The sequence below is a fragment of the Corvus kubaryi genome, unplaced genomic scaffold (assembly GCF_017639235.1).
Source record: "Corvus kubaryi isolate FWS band 111438036 unplaced genomic scaffold, C.kubaryi_AGA036_p1.0 137, whole genome shotgun sequence".
NCBI classification, from domain to species: Eukaryota; Metazoa; Chordata; class Aves; order Passeriformes; family Corvidae; genus Corvus; species Corvus kubaryi.
Window position 1 is genome coordinate 10,275,065 of NW_024580671.1, and position 19,547 is coordinate 10,294,611.

A 19,547-nucleotide genomic window follows, 5' to 3' on the forward strand; every position below is an offset into this window, starting at 1 on the left:
ACATAGTCCTCTTCATATATAGCAAATTTAATTTAAGCCTTTTAACAAAATCAGATTAATAAAGCATTAAGACACTGGATCAAAAAACACACAGGATCACAATATTCAAGAGCCTATCCCATTAATAAATATTGCAACAAAAGGTGCTACACTGGTGGAAAAAGACAGTGTAAGTGAACCAGAAACAGGATTTTGAGTTTCCCAAAATGGAGCTCTAAATGGCTATCAGGGACCCAGTTGTTGCAAATCACTATCTGAGCATGGACTTTTTTTGTAGCTGTTGCCATAACACTACATCAAAATATTTTTTAAGTGTTACCTGCTACTTGTGCCAATTTATCATGAAGTACATACAAGCTCTTCATCATGAGACTTATTTCACCTTCCTAGAATGAGAAAAACATATTTATATTAAAACAAGCACTAGTACAGATGTATTTTTTCCATTTATCCTCAAAATCTTCATATACCATGAGGAAAAAAACAGGGTTTACACATACAGGTAGAAAGCTGTAATGTCTCACACATCAATAATGATGCAGGCAATAGATTTTGAATCCAAGTATTCACTCCATTGAGTTTTCATATCTTGATGGAAGCTAAACTAGATTGCAGCTTGGACTCTGACAGATCTGCCAGTAAAAACCAACAGACTCTCAGTAGTATGACTCTCAGTAGTATTTTGATACTACAGAGAGATTAGTGAAATGACTCAGAAGAAGAGTCTTTTGTTTGCGGTGGTTTTTGATAGCTACTAGGTAAAAATAAGTTTTATTTTTTATAAATGTGGAGTGACATTTCATACAAGCCATGCTAAAGTGCCATTTGGTCACATTCCAGCATAAAATTCAGAGGAAACGAAGGTTTTTGTTGTCTACCTTCAAACTACAGTAATTTAATTTAAGAAACAAACAAACAAACCACTCCCACCAAACAAAAAGCCAAAACAAAGCATACCAGAAAGCTGTGGACTACCTTGTTGATACTTCCTACATCCGCCATAATACAAAAAGGCCTAATTCCCAAAACAAGCATGAATATAATTGCCACTTACAGAGGAGTTAAACTTATCAAGATATCGAGCAATTTTCTTTAAATATATCCAGGACCATTTTATAGTAGAAGGAATTACTCAAAATATAAAGACAACATGCAATTCCATACACATACAATTCCATACACTAAAGGGTATTCTGAAATGTTAAAGTTTTATCAAATGGCTAAGACTAGAGCCTTCATTCAAAAAAATACGCCAAAAAAAAAATTTTCCAGTTCGTGCACATGCTGATTATGGGCATTTTGAAAAACAACTAACTATATTAAGCGTAATTCCTTGATGCACCAGGACTATTGACATAATTTTAAAATGTGAATAGTCCAAGTCTTTTCTGTAAAATTGCTACCAATTTCATTGATCAAACAATGGACAAATTATTTCCCATCAGCAATACCAATAATCACCAGCATCACCTCTCCCTATTTTGGTACTACAAAACCATTGCTGAGATTAAGTTGATGTAGCTGATACTCCTCAGAAACCTAAACAATCTTATTAACTCATTTCCTGGCTGGAAAATACTGTGAATGGCAGAAGAGAAAAATCAGTCCTCCAGCACACACACACACCACCAGCAGCACTTCAAGTTCCTCTTATTTGCCAGTAGACTTCACTGCGTATTAGACTACACTAATAGCTACACTTAGATGAACATGTGAAATATTACTGTGACCATTTTTTTTTTCTAGTTAACAGTTGGATCACATTAAAAAAGGAACTGAACAGTATAATCTTTGTAGCTAACAAACAATCAAGCATGCAACAGTATTACTATGGAACAGTGTAGTAGAAACAGGAGAAAGTAACATACAGAATAGGTTCTCAGGCTGAGAGTGCACAAATTGCATTCCCTCTGCACTAGTGAAGTCATTTTGAAAGAATCCCCAGAATTTACCTCAAGAAATTTAATTTGTTCAAGACATTCAGAAACATTTTCTAGCCAAGGCCATCTGCTTAATACGCAATTATTCATTTTCGAGAGTTCAATCCTAGACACAAAAAACCACCAATCCACCAAACAAAAAAACCAAATCCCAAACAGCAAACCAAAAAAATGCCCCCCCAAATCCTCCACAATTATCTTGCAATACTTGCTTATATATGCCTAGCAAAAGCAGATCACTATGTTTACAATTCAAGTCAGAAGAGAGAACAACCTGAATGCATGCTGCACAACTAAGAATAACACAGACAGCTTCAATGGTGACATCTCAAAAATGGTTAGCCTGATATTTCAGACCAAAAAGTGAATATAGGAATAAGTAACAAAATGGAATCAAAGCAAAAAAGACATATTTTTAAATCCATTTTGAAGGACTTTAACCCTTGCTCTTTTATAGCACTAAATAAGATCCTGGGGTTTCATGTCAATCATCTCATACCAGTTGTGCTTTCAAGGTTGAGAAGCCAAATGGTAACAGTAAGTAAAAAAACTGCTAAACTTAGTCTCAAAATTTACAACACTTTTTTTCTTTTTACAACACAAATGATATACTATTTTCATTGTGTATGAAGAAACCAACATGCCTCAGCCAAATCTTGTAATCCTATTTATATTGCCCAAGATGAAAAAAAAAATTAAAACATCAGTTACAAGAAGTGCATTTACTTCCTGCCAATTATACTAAAACTACATCCTTCTGAACAGATCTAGATTGTTTTTATACAATCATGTGACAGATTAAAATCTCAATGTTAAGTGCTTTTACTTACTTGTATTTTTTGGAGTTCTTCACTAAAGGGATCCTTGACTGTCAAAAAAAAAAAAAAAAAAAATTTAATTCACTCCAGGTTCTGCAAATACTAAAAAAGTATACCAACATTGCAGCTTTATGACAACACTGTAATAGTTAGATAAAAACAAGGTCCATAATAAGACAAATAACAAAGAGACATCTATTAACCTTTGCCCTAACTCTGTATTTATTAATGCAGTATAGTAGCATTTAGGTTAAAGCAGAATTTTATATGTCAACAAATTTCACAGCTATTTGCCGAACTCTTAATAACTCAATTGCATTGAAATAATTTGAAGGTTTTACATTTTAGTGGACAGCTTAAAAAAGGAAAATCACTTTTTTACTAACCACTAATACATACAACAAAGCTCTACAACTCAGCATTTTCTTTTAACAAGAGTGAGACGACACACTGAGGGCTCATGCACTCCCATGCATATAGGTATCCACAACACATCAAGAGCTGCCCATCCAAGAGTAGACTGATGGACAATATCTTGATTTCTGAAACACAACCATGCTTAAACGGATCAGTTAATTTAGTTATAAATGGAAAATATAAGAGAAATATAAAGGTTGACATATTAGATCAAATTCATGGCAAGATTTCTCATTTAGGAGAAATGGAGGATACAAAAGAAACTAAGGACCAACTTATAAAACATGGTCTCCAACCTTAGTCAAGCGTAAGTGAATAGGGATAAGAAACAACAACAAAAATTATTTTGTAAGAAAAAAATTAATTATTTGTAAAAGAATGTGATTTTTTTTAACCGCATGAACTTCAGTAGCATTCTTGTCAGCAAATGTTGATCTGCTTCACCTTAGTTTTGAAAGGAAGTTTGAAGTAGGAAGAATTACCATTTTTTTGCTCCTACATGTAGCAATGGTAAGGTTCACATTCCTATGGTTACAACCAACAAATGATGTATAAAGCAGCAGGACAGTGAAAATGCTTTCGGAATGAAGACAGCTTGAATCTCTGTAACTTTGCAAACAAGTTTATCCATGTGCCTGAGCTCAGAAAAGAATTAAGCATGTTACCTACCCAATAAGCCCTTCAGCTTCTTCTGATACAGTATATGGAAAAAAAAACCCTAACCAAACCAAAACCACCCAAGGACTGGTTTTCACATACATCCAAATACTTGATTCAGATGTAAGATTAACTAAAGTTCATAGAAGCAGATGTTGAAGACTCTTGCAAACCAAGCCCTACAGCACTTCATGATTTCATTCTATAGGTCCAAATTTGCAGACGTTGCCTACTGGATTATCAAGCTACCAACTTTAAAAAGTCTTATGTATTTCATTCATTAACTCAATAAAACATGCCCAGTACACTAAACTTTCAATCTCAATAGCCTAAAATAGGATGAGAAACACCAGGTTGATCGTTAAGTTATCCAGACAAGGATAATTATGGACTCCAAGGTCAATCTCATTAAGCATACATGAAATCTTGATTCAGTAGTGCTCTTTGATTGGAAAGGGGGTGCAAACACGAGACAGAAGAGTGCATAGATTTCATATTTTATGTCATGACTAACATAATTTAGCACTGATGAAAGTCATGAAACAAACACATATGCAACATTTCCGTGCCTGCAAAGATGCAAACTGCGAACTGTCACCTGAAACTCTAGATATGCTAGGGCAGTCCAGCAATTAAGTGGAGGCCATGGTGGTGGTTAGACTTTTCCAGCATCACAATCCCAGTGTAAAATCAATCTCGCATTTGGGCAACTTCATATTTACATAAATATTAACACCTTGAATTTATGAAGCAAGCCAGATGATGTGTCAATGTTTGCCTCTCCTTCACAAATACGTACTGGTTACCGTGACCAAGAATATTGACCACCTCTTCAAAATTACTTATCACAAAAATTTAACAATCTTTGTAATTCCTTATTTTAACTCACACTATAGGATTTCCATTAAATCCCTCTGAAGTTAGTGATTTTAGGGCAAGTTAACCAATAACTGAAGCACATTTTATGTATGATACTATTTAGTTTAGGATGACTGATGCCTTAAGAGGCAAGTATGCTAAATGCAACTGCTGCAATTTATCAGCTGCATATGCAATTACAACTGTTAATCAATCTGCACTTACTTACCACATAACCTCAATTCACTTGAGTTAATAAGGCCACTCCTTAACTTCTTCAGTAATTCCTCTTCTGAATCCACCCTTCTTTTCTTTTGTCCAGAACCTAAGCTCTTACCAAATCCTCCCATGTGCTCCAGTCACAGATGTAAAGTTTTCACCTACTCCAACATGTCTAAGCTATTTCAAAATATTACATCAGCATTCTTGGTTCAAAAGCTTTCTTGACAGTTCTTAGAATATGTAACTATATTTGAAAGAGTGGTAAATTCGCATTCTACCAAACTAAACATTAAATTAAGAACTAATTACTAATATAAGATTTTTATCTGAACATATACTTCCAAGGCTCCTCCTCAAAAAGGGTTTGAGACCTCTATGATGCAACAATTGCCAGCTTTGAAAACAGTCCTTCTATCAAGCTCACATTCTAACGGGGTTCAAAGAACAAATTATCATCTACTTATACTACAAAGGTAAAACATGTATCCTTGTATCAGAGGAGAGAGGGAGTAAAAAGACTATTCAGCCCTTCCATAATATTCATGCCTTCACTTCATTCCTTAGTCTTCCAAATTTGAGTCCTCTTTCTCCGTGCTATAAAAGCCACCTCTGAACCTCCCGGCAGCTCTATGTTCCTCCTAACATTTTTAAGGAAACATTTTTAACAGAACCATTGTAATGCCATAATCTATTTCTGAATGTACAGATAATTTGATGTAATAGATGAAAAAGCAAAATTCCAACGCAACTTTAAGGAGCTGTAAAGCTACAGCTGCAGAAACGAGAATGACCCCAATTAACCCATCAGCACCTTGTTTGTGATGACACAAAGCATCAAGTACCATTCACCCAAAGCATTCAGAGACTGTGCACTACAACATACACTTCCAAGTTAGCAGCTTCTGCAGAAGCAAGAATGTTCCTCCCTGCAAAGTACTTTTCTCCTCCTCATCCACCATGCCACAAGCAGACTAACCCCAAAACAGAAGTAGTAATATTTCCAAAATCTGCCTTGCAAAGGTGTGTTCAGTAAGCAGATAACCTAATGCTTTCTATTAGATTCTTTTTCTTCTTAAAACAAATACATTAGCTGGATAATGTGCTGCTACCACACAATATTAGAAGCACTGCTATCAGAAATGGGCCTTTAGCCCAGCCCTTTTCTGCATGACCTCAGAAACAAATTTTCAATAATTTTACAACCCAAGTATTTTCAATGTCAGCTAACAGATCTGTAACTTTTTCTAAGCCTGGGATCAAGGTCTGACTTCACCCAGTGACACACCATGTATCTGTCAAGAGTAATTCCAAAACATTGCCTCTCAGAACTCCTAAAACTTAAAATGCCAGAAAAACAGCAAACAAGTTATTGCAGGAAATGTTATTCCAGAGCTCCATATTTCAAACTTCTTAAATAAAATAATCCTGCCTTTATTTTCCTCTCTGCAATTACTTAATGCTCAAAACAGACAAGCAGTTTTGCATGATCTTCCATCTCCATATTGCTCCAATTCAGGTAGAAACCACTTCCAACCAGTAGGTTAAATCTCTCTGCTTTTATACTAAGACACCAAATCATACAGCAATTCCTTCATTACAGATCATCTTTGTGTGCTTTGGAAATGGTTTTTGTCTTTTGAAATGAGTACCCCATTATAGTTGGAATAGTCCTTGGCCCTGTACATTTTGAAGAGCAGCATAATGTGCCACAAGGATTAGTGAATTCTACAAACCACTGAACCTTTCCTTAATATCTAGTCACTTTTTCAACTGGTTCAGTTTAAAGCATTTTTATTGATAATTTTTTCCCCAATGTAATTTTAATTCATTCTGTAAGTGATATAACGATTGACAACATAACCAACAACTTCACGCTGGTTACTTTTTTTGACAAAGCCCTCCTCCAAAAGAAGTAAAATAATCAATATTCAAACGCATTTTCTATCAGCCCTGAAAATAAAAGTCTTCATTATTTTAGGTAAAAGGGTATGATATACCAGAATTTCTCTTTGGAGTTTTTCACTGCTTCTTTAAAAAAAAAAAAAGCCCAACAAATCACAACAAAATAACCCTCTCCTTTGTTTAGCTGTATCAAAGGTTCCAATCTACTCCTGCCTATTTAAACACTGGTTAGAATAGATCTGAATGTTGAAAGATGCTCCCGTGAGTCATGCCAATTTCATCCATATTTAAGAAGAGACAAATGTATTGGGAAAGCTTCTCATCAGATTATTCGGTTTCATTTGAATAATACCATTATTTTCATTCTGGTACTTGTATTACTGATCAAAAACCTAGAAATTATAAAAGCTGTCAGTTCTTAAGATTATTCAAGGAAATATTTTATAGTAACATAACTTGCACATGTGCTCTTTTGCACTATATTGCAAAATACAGAAGAAACAGCTGTCTCTGTTCAATTAGGGAGAATGGATCAAAAGTGCACTTGCCATGCATTGTAAAAATTAGATTAAAATCACATTCCTTGCACACACATACACACAGTATTCATTACAGGCTAGTGTGTATACAAAGGAAATAAAAAACCCACCACACTAAAACTGCTCTTACAAGCAGTTGCAAAACATTACCAGGAGAAACATTAGACTTCAGACACATACCAGCATTTTACAATGGGTAGAGTATCAGAATAGGCTTCCGAAATAGCTCTTCTGCCTTCTTCTGCACCCCTCCCAAGTATTTTAGCTCCTTACATTTTAAAAGGTCAAAAAATACCCACCACTTCAACAAATGAACACAAATTTTAAAAAAGGGGAAACTCCACCTTGAAAGCATGGCAACACCACATGTTTTATGTTTAACTAGGAAGTGTTCTGCTTTCCTCAAACTCCAAAGTTCAAGATGGAAAGCAAGCTAATAAAGCAAGTGTTATTGAAATACAGGTTTAAAAATCAATGGGAAGCTGCAATTAAATACTGAATCGTCACTCTGCCAAGGGGCCCAGTCTTGATAAAAAGATCCTGTGATCTCGTACAAGCAGTAAGGATTTCTGTCTTGAAGAGTCTCCAACATAAAAACACCCAGTCATAACCTCTTCTTCCAGACAGACTTCAGTTACAAAGTATTAGTAATAGTATGAACAGTTTACAATATCCAAAGGTAACATTTGAAGGGAGAACACTGACAAGAAAATTCTTGAAAGGCTATCGATCATAAGCCCAAAGTCAAGATACGAAATAGGAAATTTTCATTTTAAAAACTGGGGTTCTGCTGTGCCTCTGTCATCTTAACCATTCAGCACACATTAGTCTATCAGTGCTTGCTGCACTAAGAGCAGCAGCACTGCTGAACAACATGATATTTACAAAGCCTAAAAACAACAGTAGAACTCTGAAAATAGGTGCTCTATGCAGGACATACAGAGGTAGTTGCTAGCAGGTCTCTTGGCATGACAAAGATGAGCTTCCACTGAGGAAGCAGCAGTCAGTTTACCACAAGTATCCATATTAGTTAAAGAGAAGAAGGAAAACTGCTCACAACGTACTGTAAAAGTTTGCAGAGCTCAAAATCAGGATAAGCTCAGCAGTAATACACAACATACCACCACTTGACTGGACATGCATAACAGCAGGCAATATTGAGTTACTTCCATTTTTACTTCACTGGACTAAGACTCTGAAGAACTGGCTAACCTTCCAGGCTGTCTACCATAGCAAATGCATTTGTTTGATGATTTGTTTGATTCATCTACCTGGTTCAAACAAAAACTATCTGAAGAGAACAACTGGACTAACACACCATTATCCTTTACTCAGCTGAAGAGTCTGCTTGAACTAAGACTGAACTTGAACTAATGTTATCATAATTGTTTATTAATTAAATAGGCTACACCTATTAGTTAAAAGGTTACACTATCAGTTTGTGGATTAAGGTGATGAATCTTCTAGCAGTACTGTGTGCACTTCTGACCCTGGTGGATCTAGAGAAAAAACCCAAGAAAAACCAAAACCTTTCTTGGCAAGAAACTCACCTGCCATGCAGAAACAGGAAAAAAAGAAGACAGAAAGGAAGTACAAGTGACTCTTACCAAGATATCAAACACTAGGAACAACAGAACCATACCACACCTTTGGTACATGAGAACTCCGTACTATGTAGGTCACTATATGGTATCACAAAGCTCAGTGCTTGAACTATGAAAAGAAAGTTTACAGAACAAGATCCTAACTCTCTTTCCTCAAACCACGTACCTTATGCTTAAGGGAGCCGGCCATATAGTTAGTCTGACACCAAGGCTTGTGGAAGCAGCTTGGTACATTCCCCTCTTCTGAATGGCAAAGGATATCACATACTAACTCATTCCCTTACAGAAAGGATAGGCAGACCCTATTTGGCCTCAGGTCCTCAATCACCAGGACAGCTCCTTCCCAGGGCTGCTACTTTCATGTCAGTTCCCTCCAGTTTGCTCTCCCTCCAAAGGAATGGCTTTAATACCACGCATCCTATATAGTAGAATAAAACAAGTCTGGATTTAACATCTCATGGTTTTCCTCCCCCCTCTACTTCATGAGCATTTGTACTCAACCTGCACATTTTTGTTACTAGTTCAATAAGCAGAACCTTTAGCTGAAGGTCAAAAGAAAAAAAGTGTTTAAAGTTATAATTTAAAAAATATTGTACATTGTACAATTATAAAGTATGCCAACACATCCATGCTCAATGTAAACAACATAAATACAGTCTACAGTGTTTCTGAAGGGAATACCACCTCTGATGGAAATAAAACTTATCAGGCATTGATCATAATACACCTAGAATCACCAAATCAAACTGTGCATATATACCTGCCCATTCTGAATGGGTTAGGATTAGCGAGTCAGCGAGTAAGTCAGCTCACAGGAGTACTCCAAAGATGGGTATTTCCACTCCTAGTTCAAAGGACACTGTAGAGACAGTACAGCCGTATAGCTCTCTTAGATGTTCTCAACACTCCCTTCTTAGTTTTTTTCTGAGTTTAGATCAAAATGAACATGCATTTATTATTATATGCAAAATACAAAGTACCTAAGCACGAACATATCCTTTACAGACAGCTCAGATTCCCTATTTCCCATAGTGACTTACAAACACTTTTATCCACACCTGCTTTTACATAAGCAGATGTAAAAGCGTAAGTACTTCTCATGCTTACAGATAAGAGAAACAAAACCCAAAAATAAATAATGAGACTAGTTCCTTCTCCAGAAGGAAATCTGCATCTCTGCTCTGATTTTCTCAGCTAGGAAAAGTCTCCCTAGGACAGTATAAAATTCCTTTCACATACATATCCCCAAAAAACCCCAGAACCAACCAAATAAAAAACACCTTTTCAGCTTTTTCTTGAAATACACTATGCCTTTCTTCTCCCCAAACTTTCTTGGGTCATACATTGGGGGCACACCAATACAGAAACAGACTAGGTTGAACCTAATATGATACTCTCCTTCACAAGATACCACCAAGGAATTTCATAAATCATTTTCTCTTATTTACAAAACAACAGTAAACTATTTCCAAGGTATTTGCAAGGAAAAACAGTACAAGCAACACTGCCAGACTGGCGTTTCCCCATAATTAGGTTTGAACTGTGGATTTCCACAGCCTGTGAAAATGCCTCTCAAGCGTTTGTCACACATGCACCACCCAGTCTGTCACTCAACAAAATCCTCTTTGGCAGTCTAAGGCATGACACCTGCAAAAGAACAAAAGCCACTCAACTTTAGATACAGCCAGAGATGAATAGAAATTCATTAACAGATAATGTTATACCATTTCCCAGAAAATATACTGGGAATTAAAAAAACCAACAAACACCAACCCGCCTCACAACAAACCCAAGCATTATTTCAGGCAACAGTAACAAGACAAACAAAACAAAAAACCCGGAACAAAAAAGTAATCACATATCTACCTTCTGAGATACGAAACCCATCCTTGACAGTAAATGTTCCATTGCTCAATATCTACTGACAGGTTTCAGTAGATAGTTCAATAGCTAGATTAGTTAGTTCTATATATAGATTAGTTCTATAGCTAGACTTCTGTTCTCTATGACCAACAACATCCACATATTCTGATAAAAATGCGTTTGATGAAGTTGTGAGATATGGGGTATGTGGGATATGAGGGGCTTGCACTGTGCAGGCTGATGATCCTGAACAAACCCTGGGATAAGTACTATTGAATGAAGTGCTGTGGGACGTTTTATTGCACAATTACATATCGAGATGGTGAGTATTCTGGGGACAGATGGTTAACGTAAGGGGCTTTGATATGCAACCTATTGAAAATATCCTAAAGCTAACAAGAACAGTTACAAAATTAACGAACAGTCTGAGGTTTCTCCAACGCAGAGATTTACCTGACCAAAGAAACACTTTTCTGTGGACAAAAGTAAAATTAAGGTCTAGATGTGGCCTTAAAATCTAGTGTTAGGAAAAACATTACACTTATCCACCTCGTGCCCAGCAGTCCTCTTGTGATAAAGTTTTGTTCAGTCAACAACCAGAAAGGACAGGCTGATGCTGCATTTACCCAAGACACTGGGAGTCCAAGTACAAATGTTTCTTGTAGTTTTTCAAAAGATAGAAGGTTAAGGGGATGTGACCATGTATTAAGCAAATAAAGTAAATAAAGGCAGTATGAAGGAAGTCTTAGTATTATATGAAACAATTATTCTGTAACAAGCCATCTTTAAACTTACGTTTAAGTAAACGGCCTTCTCTGAGACAAAGTAGCCAAGTTGTTCTACATCCCTCATTTATGAAGACCCATTTCTTACTTGACAGAGCATCACTAAAATTCAATGGACCTTAGAGACTACTTACTAAGTTGTAGTGTCTCTTAATTCAATGTCAGATCACTCTTTTTAAGCCCCTACTCTTGTCCCCACATTAAACAGCCTTTTGTATCAATTCAGTCTGTCACTCAGAGGTCCTTTAAAGCTGCTGAAGGAATTAGAGACTCTAATTAGGCAGCGTTACTCAAGATACCTTGATGTTACAATATGACCCTCAGTAAACAGAAAATTTGATCCTTTCCTCTGCAAAAAGAATTCACCTCTGCAAAAAGCCAACCATAACAGCACATCTCCTGCAGCAAGCTATGCCCAACAGGCACCACATTTGCCTGTTTCACAGTTAACATACAGCTACTCTGACACTCCACAGCAGAATGTAAACACAAGCAGAACAGAGAAACAGCACTAAATAACATTGTGGGAAGTACAGCACAGCAGGACTCAACACTGGACACCATAAGCTCAAGCAAGCCTTCTAACACAGAAGGAACCTACATGAGATCAGCTTTAAGATGTGCAGTGGTTCTTCAATTTACCCCTGCACCCATCAGTATGCTTCTTTCCATCAGTACCACTGCCCCTTTTGACAAGCTTTTCTCTATCAGAAAGGACAGAAGCTACCAAGGTTACTTTGAGCAAGACCTGAGCTACACCATGTCCTGATTTATCATAATCACAGCAAAGGCACTGCCACCTTCTTCCACACATCTAGACCTACCAGGAGAAACAGAAGGAGCCAAGAACAGTCAAGACAAGGATAGAACTAATGAAGTTCTCAGCAAACACTGGAGTCTCCCAAAAAGTCTTATCTTTTTAATATACCTTGATTTCACAGTCCATTAACCAGTAAACTTATTCCCCTCAACCTAACACAAATCACACCAGGCAACTAATTTTAGCAGAAAATACAAATACTCACAAGAACGATAAAGGTGAAAGGAATATATGTCGCAGGATTACAACACACTGTGATTCTCCACAGCATTGGAACAGCACTTTCATCAAGAAAAAAAACCCACTGTACTTGCTTAATTTACTTGCCTAAGCTTTTTTGTGAAGTGACCAAACAACTTTCTCAAACAGCAGTTCTGGCCTGTTCAAATGTTCTTACTATTTCTGAGCACAAGTCTAGAAGCATGACAGGGATCAGAGTTCACTACAACTCTACAACTCCTGCCAGCTTAGCTGGGTAAGCAGTCAAGCTAAAGTTTGCAACCTACTACTTTCAGATGAAACACAGATGTCAAAATGATTTAGAAATACAACTGTTTCCCAGAGATAGGAGGACTTTCTTTTATATCACCTACTTGAGAAACTTGCTAACTAGGATTTAAAGCAATATACAGAAAGTGAAACAGCTATATGCTAGTATTTCAATAGAAGATGTTACAGTGTCAAATACAAGTCAGGGAATCCCTTGAAAGCACAAGCAACGTTAATAGGCACACAACACAGGAACTCTTCAAATCTTTTACTTTTTCTCCCTCCCTTTATCTCCTCTTCTATAAATACTTCTTACCCACAACTAATTTTCTTCCATTAAAGGCAACACTGTCAAGAATATAGACTCATCTGAGAAGCTGATCTTAGAAGGCAAGTAAATTTGTAAGTTATCTGTGAAATACCACAGCACTTCAATAGTAATTTGCAGGCCTGTGAGCATAACAGTCATCATCTTGTCTTTTATACAGCAAATCTAACTTCTTAGCAATTAAATTCCCTGCATAAAATTCCACAGAAGTTTTAACACCTGAGAGATTCAGAAGTCAAGGAACAACAATAGAACTGAATGAAACTCTTAGAATTGTGATTTGCATAAGCTTACACTTGCAATATACATAACTGCTACGTCTCCCTGAACTAACATTTCAAAAACACAAGTTGTAGCAAACATAGTAAGGATTATCCTCCTAGCAATTGTTTTGTAACAAACTTCATAGAAAGACCAAAATTACTAGCAACAGATGTCACTTTTAAAAGCCTCTCCTAGCAAGAAAATAAGACTTTAAACAAGACCTACCTGAAAGTTTCAAAATTAGTTTGTTGTTGTGGTGGTTTTGTTCTGTTTTTTTCTTTTGTCACACCAGCTGCTTCCCAAACAAAGTACTGGAGCAGAAATGGTAAAAGTAACTTACACACAACCTGTTTCGGATTACTGACTTCAACAGCATCTGTACTAGTGCCCACATTTTTCAGAAAAGTAAACCAGACCTGAAACAACATCAACTGATCTGGCACAGTTATCAACTTTTCATTAAAAGTAACTTTAGAATTAACTTTCAGGAACACCCACTTGAGATGCTCAGAGTAACATCACAAAACCACAGAAGTTGGAAGAGATACCCAACTCTTCAGGGGTTGAAGAACCCTAAGAAAGTAGACTAAAGTATACCATTTTCCTGACAAAATACTGTGCTGGTTTGGCAAGAAGTTGATTCAATTCCATGGTATTTTGAAGGCAGGTGCAAATAAAACATGCTTTACAGCCAGAGCAAAATGAATGAGGTTACCAGCAACAAGCCCAAACTGATCTTTTCCACATACAGCACTGTCAGAGCTAGCAAGCACAGCATGCGCTTATGCATTAGTTGGTCTTTTATGCGAGCTTCAAGAGCAGTTTATTTCAACGGGTTTAAGAAAAACCCCACAGATATTTATCTGTATTTTAGACAGCAAAATGCATAAAAACCTTACTTCAAGTGACCTTTATAGCTTAGCTACAGAAGAATTAGCCCAGTTCTGATTTGTCTTTGAACATTTTATACTACACGTGGAAAAACTAAAGCACTTCATAGCTATTTCAGAGCTCTGAATAAGAAATCATTTGAACACTAGGCACAGTGTTAAGTGACAAGTCTCTTCTGAAATTCTCTGCTCACCCCTTCTCATTTATATTACTACCCCTGGCCTAAATTCAACTCCGACACCTGGTTTTAAGCTTCCCTCTCATTACACACACCTCTTCTGTTCTTAGATTACAGACTGACAAATACTTAAGTGTTGATACTGAGTGAAGTACTTCGTGATTAATATATTTTTCAATGTCACAAACATACTATCACTTTATTTTGATTGCATTTAATTTTAGGCAATTAACTATTAAGAAAACCAGCATTTAAGCTCACTGTGCATAAATCCCTGCAAATTTAAAATAAGAAGTCACCAAATATACAAATAACTGCCTTTATTGCTTTATCACAGTAAGCATGATAATTACAGAGATGCATATATTGCAACTCCTCTGAACCCTAAACTCTTTACGACAAGGATTCAAGTTTAAAATAACTGATTTTTTTCCACAATCACTCTCACCCAACAGAATCTTACCTACAACCATCTAAAAGACAGAATAATCTCAATATCCACCTAAATGAAATGGTTGGTTTTGAGATACGTTATTATTTTTAATAAAGTATGAATCAGTTCTGCTTCTATAAAGAAAACAGACAGTACACCCATATAAGCATAAGAATCAAAGGACACACTTGGATGATGTTTAAGCTTAGGAAGCATGTAATAGAAGACAGGGTTCTCCCCCTTTTCAGTAAAAATCTTTATTAGCCTGTCTTGTCTATTCTCGCCTGTTCTACAGACTCACCATATTTTTGTCCCATATGCTGATTTGAGAAGAATTTAGTAAGCACATGCTAAACATATGGACAAGGTAATTCCCTGCTCATTCCCACATTACTGAAAAGAAGCGGCCTGCTCATCTCCCTATCAAAGGAGGTAGCCACAAAAACCTGCTGTTTGCTTCTTCCAAAGGACACCATTCCCCCTGGTCCCATTTGTTATGTTGCAGCAAAGCCTGGGGCCGTGAGGAAGTAGGACAGATGAAATATGAGTGCCATTGCCAGAACAATTCTTCAGGAAACCCACTTTCAAGAGTTCCACTGAAAAGAAAGCAAGAACACGCCAAGAACTGGTTTACTGGAACTACCAAGCAACACTGGGCTACCAGAGCACTGACTGGGCAGCCTAACCTAAGCAAGGTCCTCTAAGAAGAGAACAATTTTTCCTAACAGTTCCAGCTGGGCTAACTTTTTAAGAGCAATATACCCAACACAATCAACCCACACGCTCTATACAGGAAAGTTCACACATTCAAAACCAATTTTCTTTCAATATAAAAAAAAAATCCACTCTGAACTTTAAGAACTATTGCCATCTGCATTGCTGAAACAGTCATCTTTTATCAAACAGGATGACAAGCCAGTTTTAACTCAACCACTGAATTCAGCAGTTTACCCCAGTATGCCAACAGATCTTCTCCCATTAAAATCATCATATTTCAAGACTAAAAGAAGTATATAGTACATGTCAGTATAATAATACAGCTTATCCATACATAAGAAAATGTAGGCATGTCTCTAGCAGTTATGGACAGAAGCTAACCAGAGTATGAGCAGTCCCAACAGTCACACTATACTGTATCTAATTATAGCCCACCTGTGCATGTTCACAGCATTCCCAAAAAACGAGACTGAACAGTACTTAAGAGCCACGTGGACCATTGCAACGAAACCATCGCAAATCCCCAAGTCCTTGCTGCTGCTGTCCTTCCTAAACACCAAATGTTTTACTCGCCCCCCCCCCGCCAAAGAGTGCAAAACAGAATTAAGAACTATTCTGCTACCCTGATGTAATGAACAACGTTCAAAAGGGAATAGAAAAAAAGCCAGCCCACACTGCTACTTCTGCCCTACGACATCTAGCAGATCCCAAGAAAACAGTCGGATCGCTCCTTACATGGCACTGTATACATGCCCACAAATGAGTATATAAATCCTCTACTCTCTATACAAAGAAATGTACACACCCCACACTCCTTCCTCAATCATTTCAAGAAAAAATGCAAGTTGCCAAGAACCTTCTAATGCTCTTACATCCCAAAACCAGTTTTTTGCATAATTTCTCACCAGGAGCAATGAAAAATCAAGACAGCAATGGCATGGTTTTTCTTTCTGATGTTAGAGTCTCCACTGTCCATTTCAGAACAGCCAAGCCTTGAATTAGCATGAATCACCACCCTTAGGTGGTACATTTCCATTTTTGTACGCTTCATGAATAGAAAATGGTAGTTTTTAAATCCATTCCAAGAAGTTACTTTCACATATAAAAGAAGTTCCCAAATAATTCAAGATTTTAAAAAAATGAATGCTCTGAATTTCAGACTAAAGCACAGCAGTGTTTCATGTATAAACGTTATTCTCAACTAAATTTAGAAGAAAGTATTTATTAGAAAACAATACACAATAGGTCAAGCATTCACTGCCCAAAGTCTGTCATAGTGTGTAACATCATCTCAGCCTAGGATCCTTTTCAGCCCTCAACACATATGAATGAAAACAACTTGCTTTATTACCAAACAACTACGGTCAAATCTTAGTCCTGCATGAATCCCAGGTATCTAAACGTGCATGCTTACTCCTGTGAGGTTAACATAAAGCCTTATCTCGTCAATCTCTATTAACCATACTCCTGCTATACTGAACAAAATCCATAGAACTGCTTTGGGAAGAAAACGTGCTAGAAAACAAGGTATCAGCAGATAGCAGGGAATGCTGGGATTTAAGTTTATCCTCAAATGTCTTGCAAGCTTATTACACCAGCTTGCAAAGCACATACATAAGGAAAGACAAATTCTCTGTGCACCATCGTCTAAAGAGAGATTATTCTAAGGTGGAACCCAGAACTGCTCAGTAAGCGATGTCTGGGAATGCAAAGGCGTATTAACAGTTGTTACATCCAGTTGCAGAAACTGCTCTTACCCTTCACCTAATACTTACTGTTGGCTCCCACATCCTCAGCTACTCCAGAACCTCTCATTCTCAGGTATGTGAATCCCAGTATCAGAAAGAACAAGCATGCAGCAGTTAAGAGGAACATGGACAGGTAATGTGCACTGAAGCCTCCAGTGGTGGATACCTCCTCTCTTTTGAACTGTTGGAGAAGCTCCTCCTCGGGCTCAGAGAGATTCTTCTTGTAGGTGTTTTTCAGGTAGGTATGATTTGAACCCGTATGATTGGAGTGGTTGAGTCTAAGGGAGGAGGTGGTTCCACCCGGGGGAAGGCTATTAGTAGATGAATAGATCCTGGATTCAACATTACAGCTACCAGGAGCACCGCTGAGAACATGATTATTGGTCGCTTTCCTAATGGTGCCTGGAGGGTCAGTGACTTTGCCGCTGTCCACGTCCGTGAGCGGTGGTGGCAGCAACAATACTGATGGGGATTTCTTGGACAGGCCAATGCGGTATCTGGGGCTGGGAGGACTAGAGTCCAGATTTTCACATCCTCCTCCTCCTCCTCTTCCCCCCACCACCGCCGCCGCCTCCTCCTCCTCCTCCTGATTTCTGCCCCTGTCTAGACTGCCGGCAGCAGCCGCCCCCGCCGCCCTGTCATTCGTTACGAGCACACCAGCATCGCAGCCTCCGCCAGCCCTTTCTTGGCCCGTCTCCATCACGCCAGCGCCGGCTGCAGCGCATTTGCTTGTTATGAATGGAGCAGGAGACTTGCTGAGGCTCCGTCTGGGCCGGCGGATTGCAGACTCCTCCTTCGGTCCCTGCTGTTTGGCCCTCGCCCCCGCCTCCTCCGAGTCCGAGTCCGAGTACTTGTCCCTGCTGCCTCCGTAGGCGAGGAGCCGGTTCCCGTTCACGGTCCGGTTCTTCCACCGCTGCTGCTCGCTCTCCTTCTCCTCTTCGTCATCCTCCTCGCCGTCCCCGAGCTCCCTCACACCCTGAGTTGCCGCCGGTCTCCTGGCCGCCGCCCCCCACCAGGCGTTAGGCTTCCGCCGGGCCGCCTCCTCCGGGGGGGAGCTGCTGCTCACGCCGCAGGCGCCGTGGGGGGCGGAGGGCCTGAGGCCGCGGAAAAGGGGCGCAGCGCGTTCCCTCCTGCCGCCGGCCTGGCTCCGGGGGCTGCTTTCCACGTCCGACTCGTCCGAGCTGAAGCCCAGCAGCACTTTGCCGCCCCCGGCGGGGGATGCGGCGCGGCCCCGGCCGCCTCCGGCGGCAGCCCCGGGAACGAAGGGGTGCTCGGCGCCGGCCAGCCGCGCTCCTGGGGCCGCCCGCCCGGGGCCGCCGCCTCCGCCCGGCGCCGCTCCGGCTCCCGTGTTATTGTTGTTGCTGTTCCGGGTCTTGTTGGCGCCGCCGCCGCCGCGGGCCCCGGCCCGCTCATCGTCGCGCAGCTTCTTCAGCTTCTTCAGGTAGACGGGCCGGGTGCTCTCGGTGACCGGCCCCGGGGAGAAGCCGAAGCGCCTCAGCTCCGAGAAGAGCTCCTCGTCCGTGAGCTGCGCGGCCGTCGCCATTTTCCGCTTCCCCCGCCGCCGCCGCCGCGGCGCTTCCGACCCACGCGCCGCGCCGCGCTCCCCGCCGCGCTCCCCGCCGGAACTGACGCGCCGCACTCGGCTGTGGCCGAGACCCGCCCGTCACCCCGCGGCGCCGCCCGCCGGGAACGCGGCCGGGCGGGCGGGGGAGCGGCGGGATGAGCGGGGCGGGGCTGCCAGGCGCCGGCGGCCCTTCCAGGCCGCCCCCGCTCGGTCACGGCTGTCGCGCGGGGCTGGCGCCCCTCCCGCCGCCCCGGCGAGAGATGGGGCCGAGGATCGCCCTGTCCGCCCCCGGGCTCGCCGAGGGGGTGGCGGGCGGCGGATGGGAGCAGGGAGGGCACCCCCGAACGGGCGGCCCCCGGCGCCGCGCGGGTGGCCTGTGGGAGGCGCTCTCGGCGGCGGCGGGGAAGTGGCGGGGCGGGGGGCTCCGAGCCCGGCGGGCGGGAGGCAGCGGCGGCTTTCGGAGCGGGAAGGGACGCGCTGGTCGGAAACGCGCTGTATCAGGCACGCTTG

The 19,547-nt window shown here is 40.2% G+C and overlaps 1 protein-coding gene across 1 annotated transcript in view; it reads right to left on the minus strand.

The window, feature by feature from the left end:
- Positions 1-19,092, minus strand: part of LEMD3 (LEM domain containing 3) — a 43,564-nt gene extending 24,472 nt beyond the window's left edge. The window contains exons 1-3 of the mRNA XM_042017838.1: positions 17,501-19,092; positions 2,771-2,808; positions 320-386 (exon numbers count right to left, since the gene is read on the minus strand). Of these exons, the coding sequence (XP_041873772.1) occupies positions 320-386; positions 2,771-2,808; positions 17,501-19,016 (1,621 nt within the window). The 5' untranslated portion in view covers positions 19,017-19,092. The remainder of the gene's footprint in view (positions 1-319; positions 387-2,770; positions 2,809-17,500) is intronic.
- Positions 19,093-19,547: the final 455 nt, after the last annotated feature.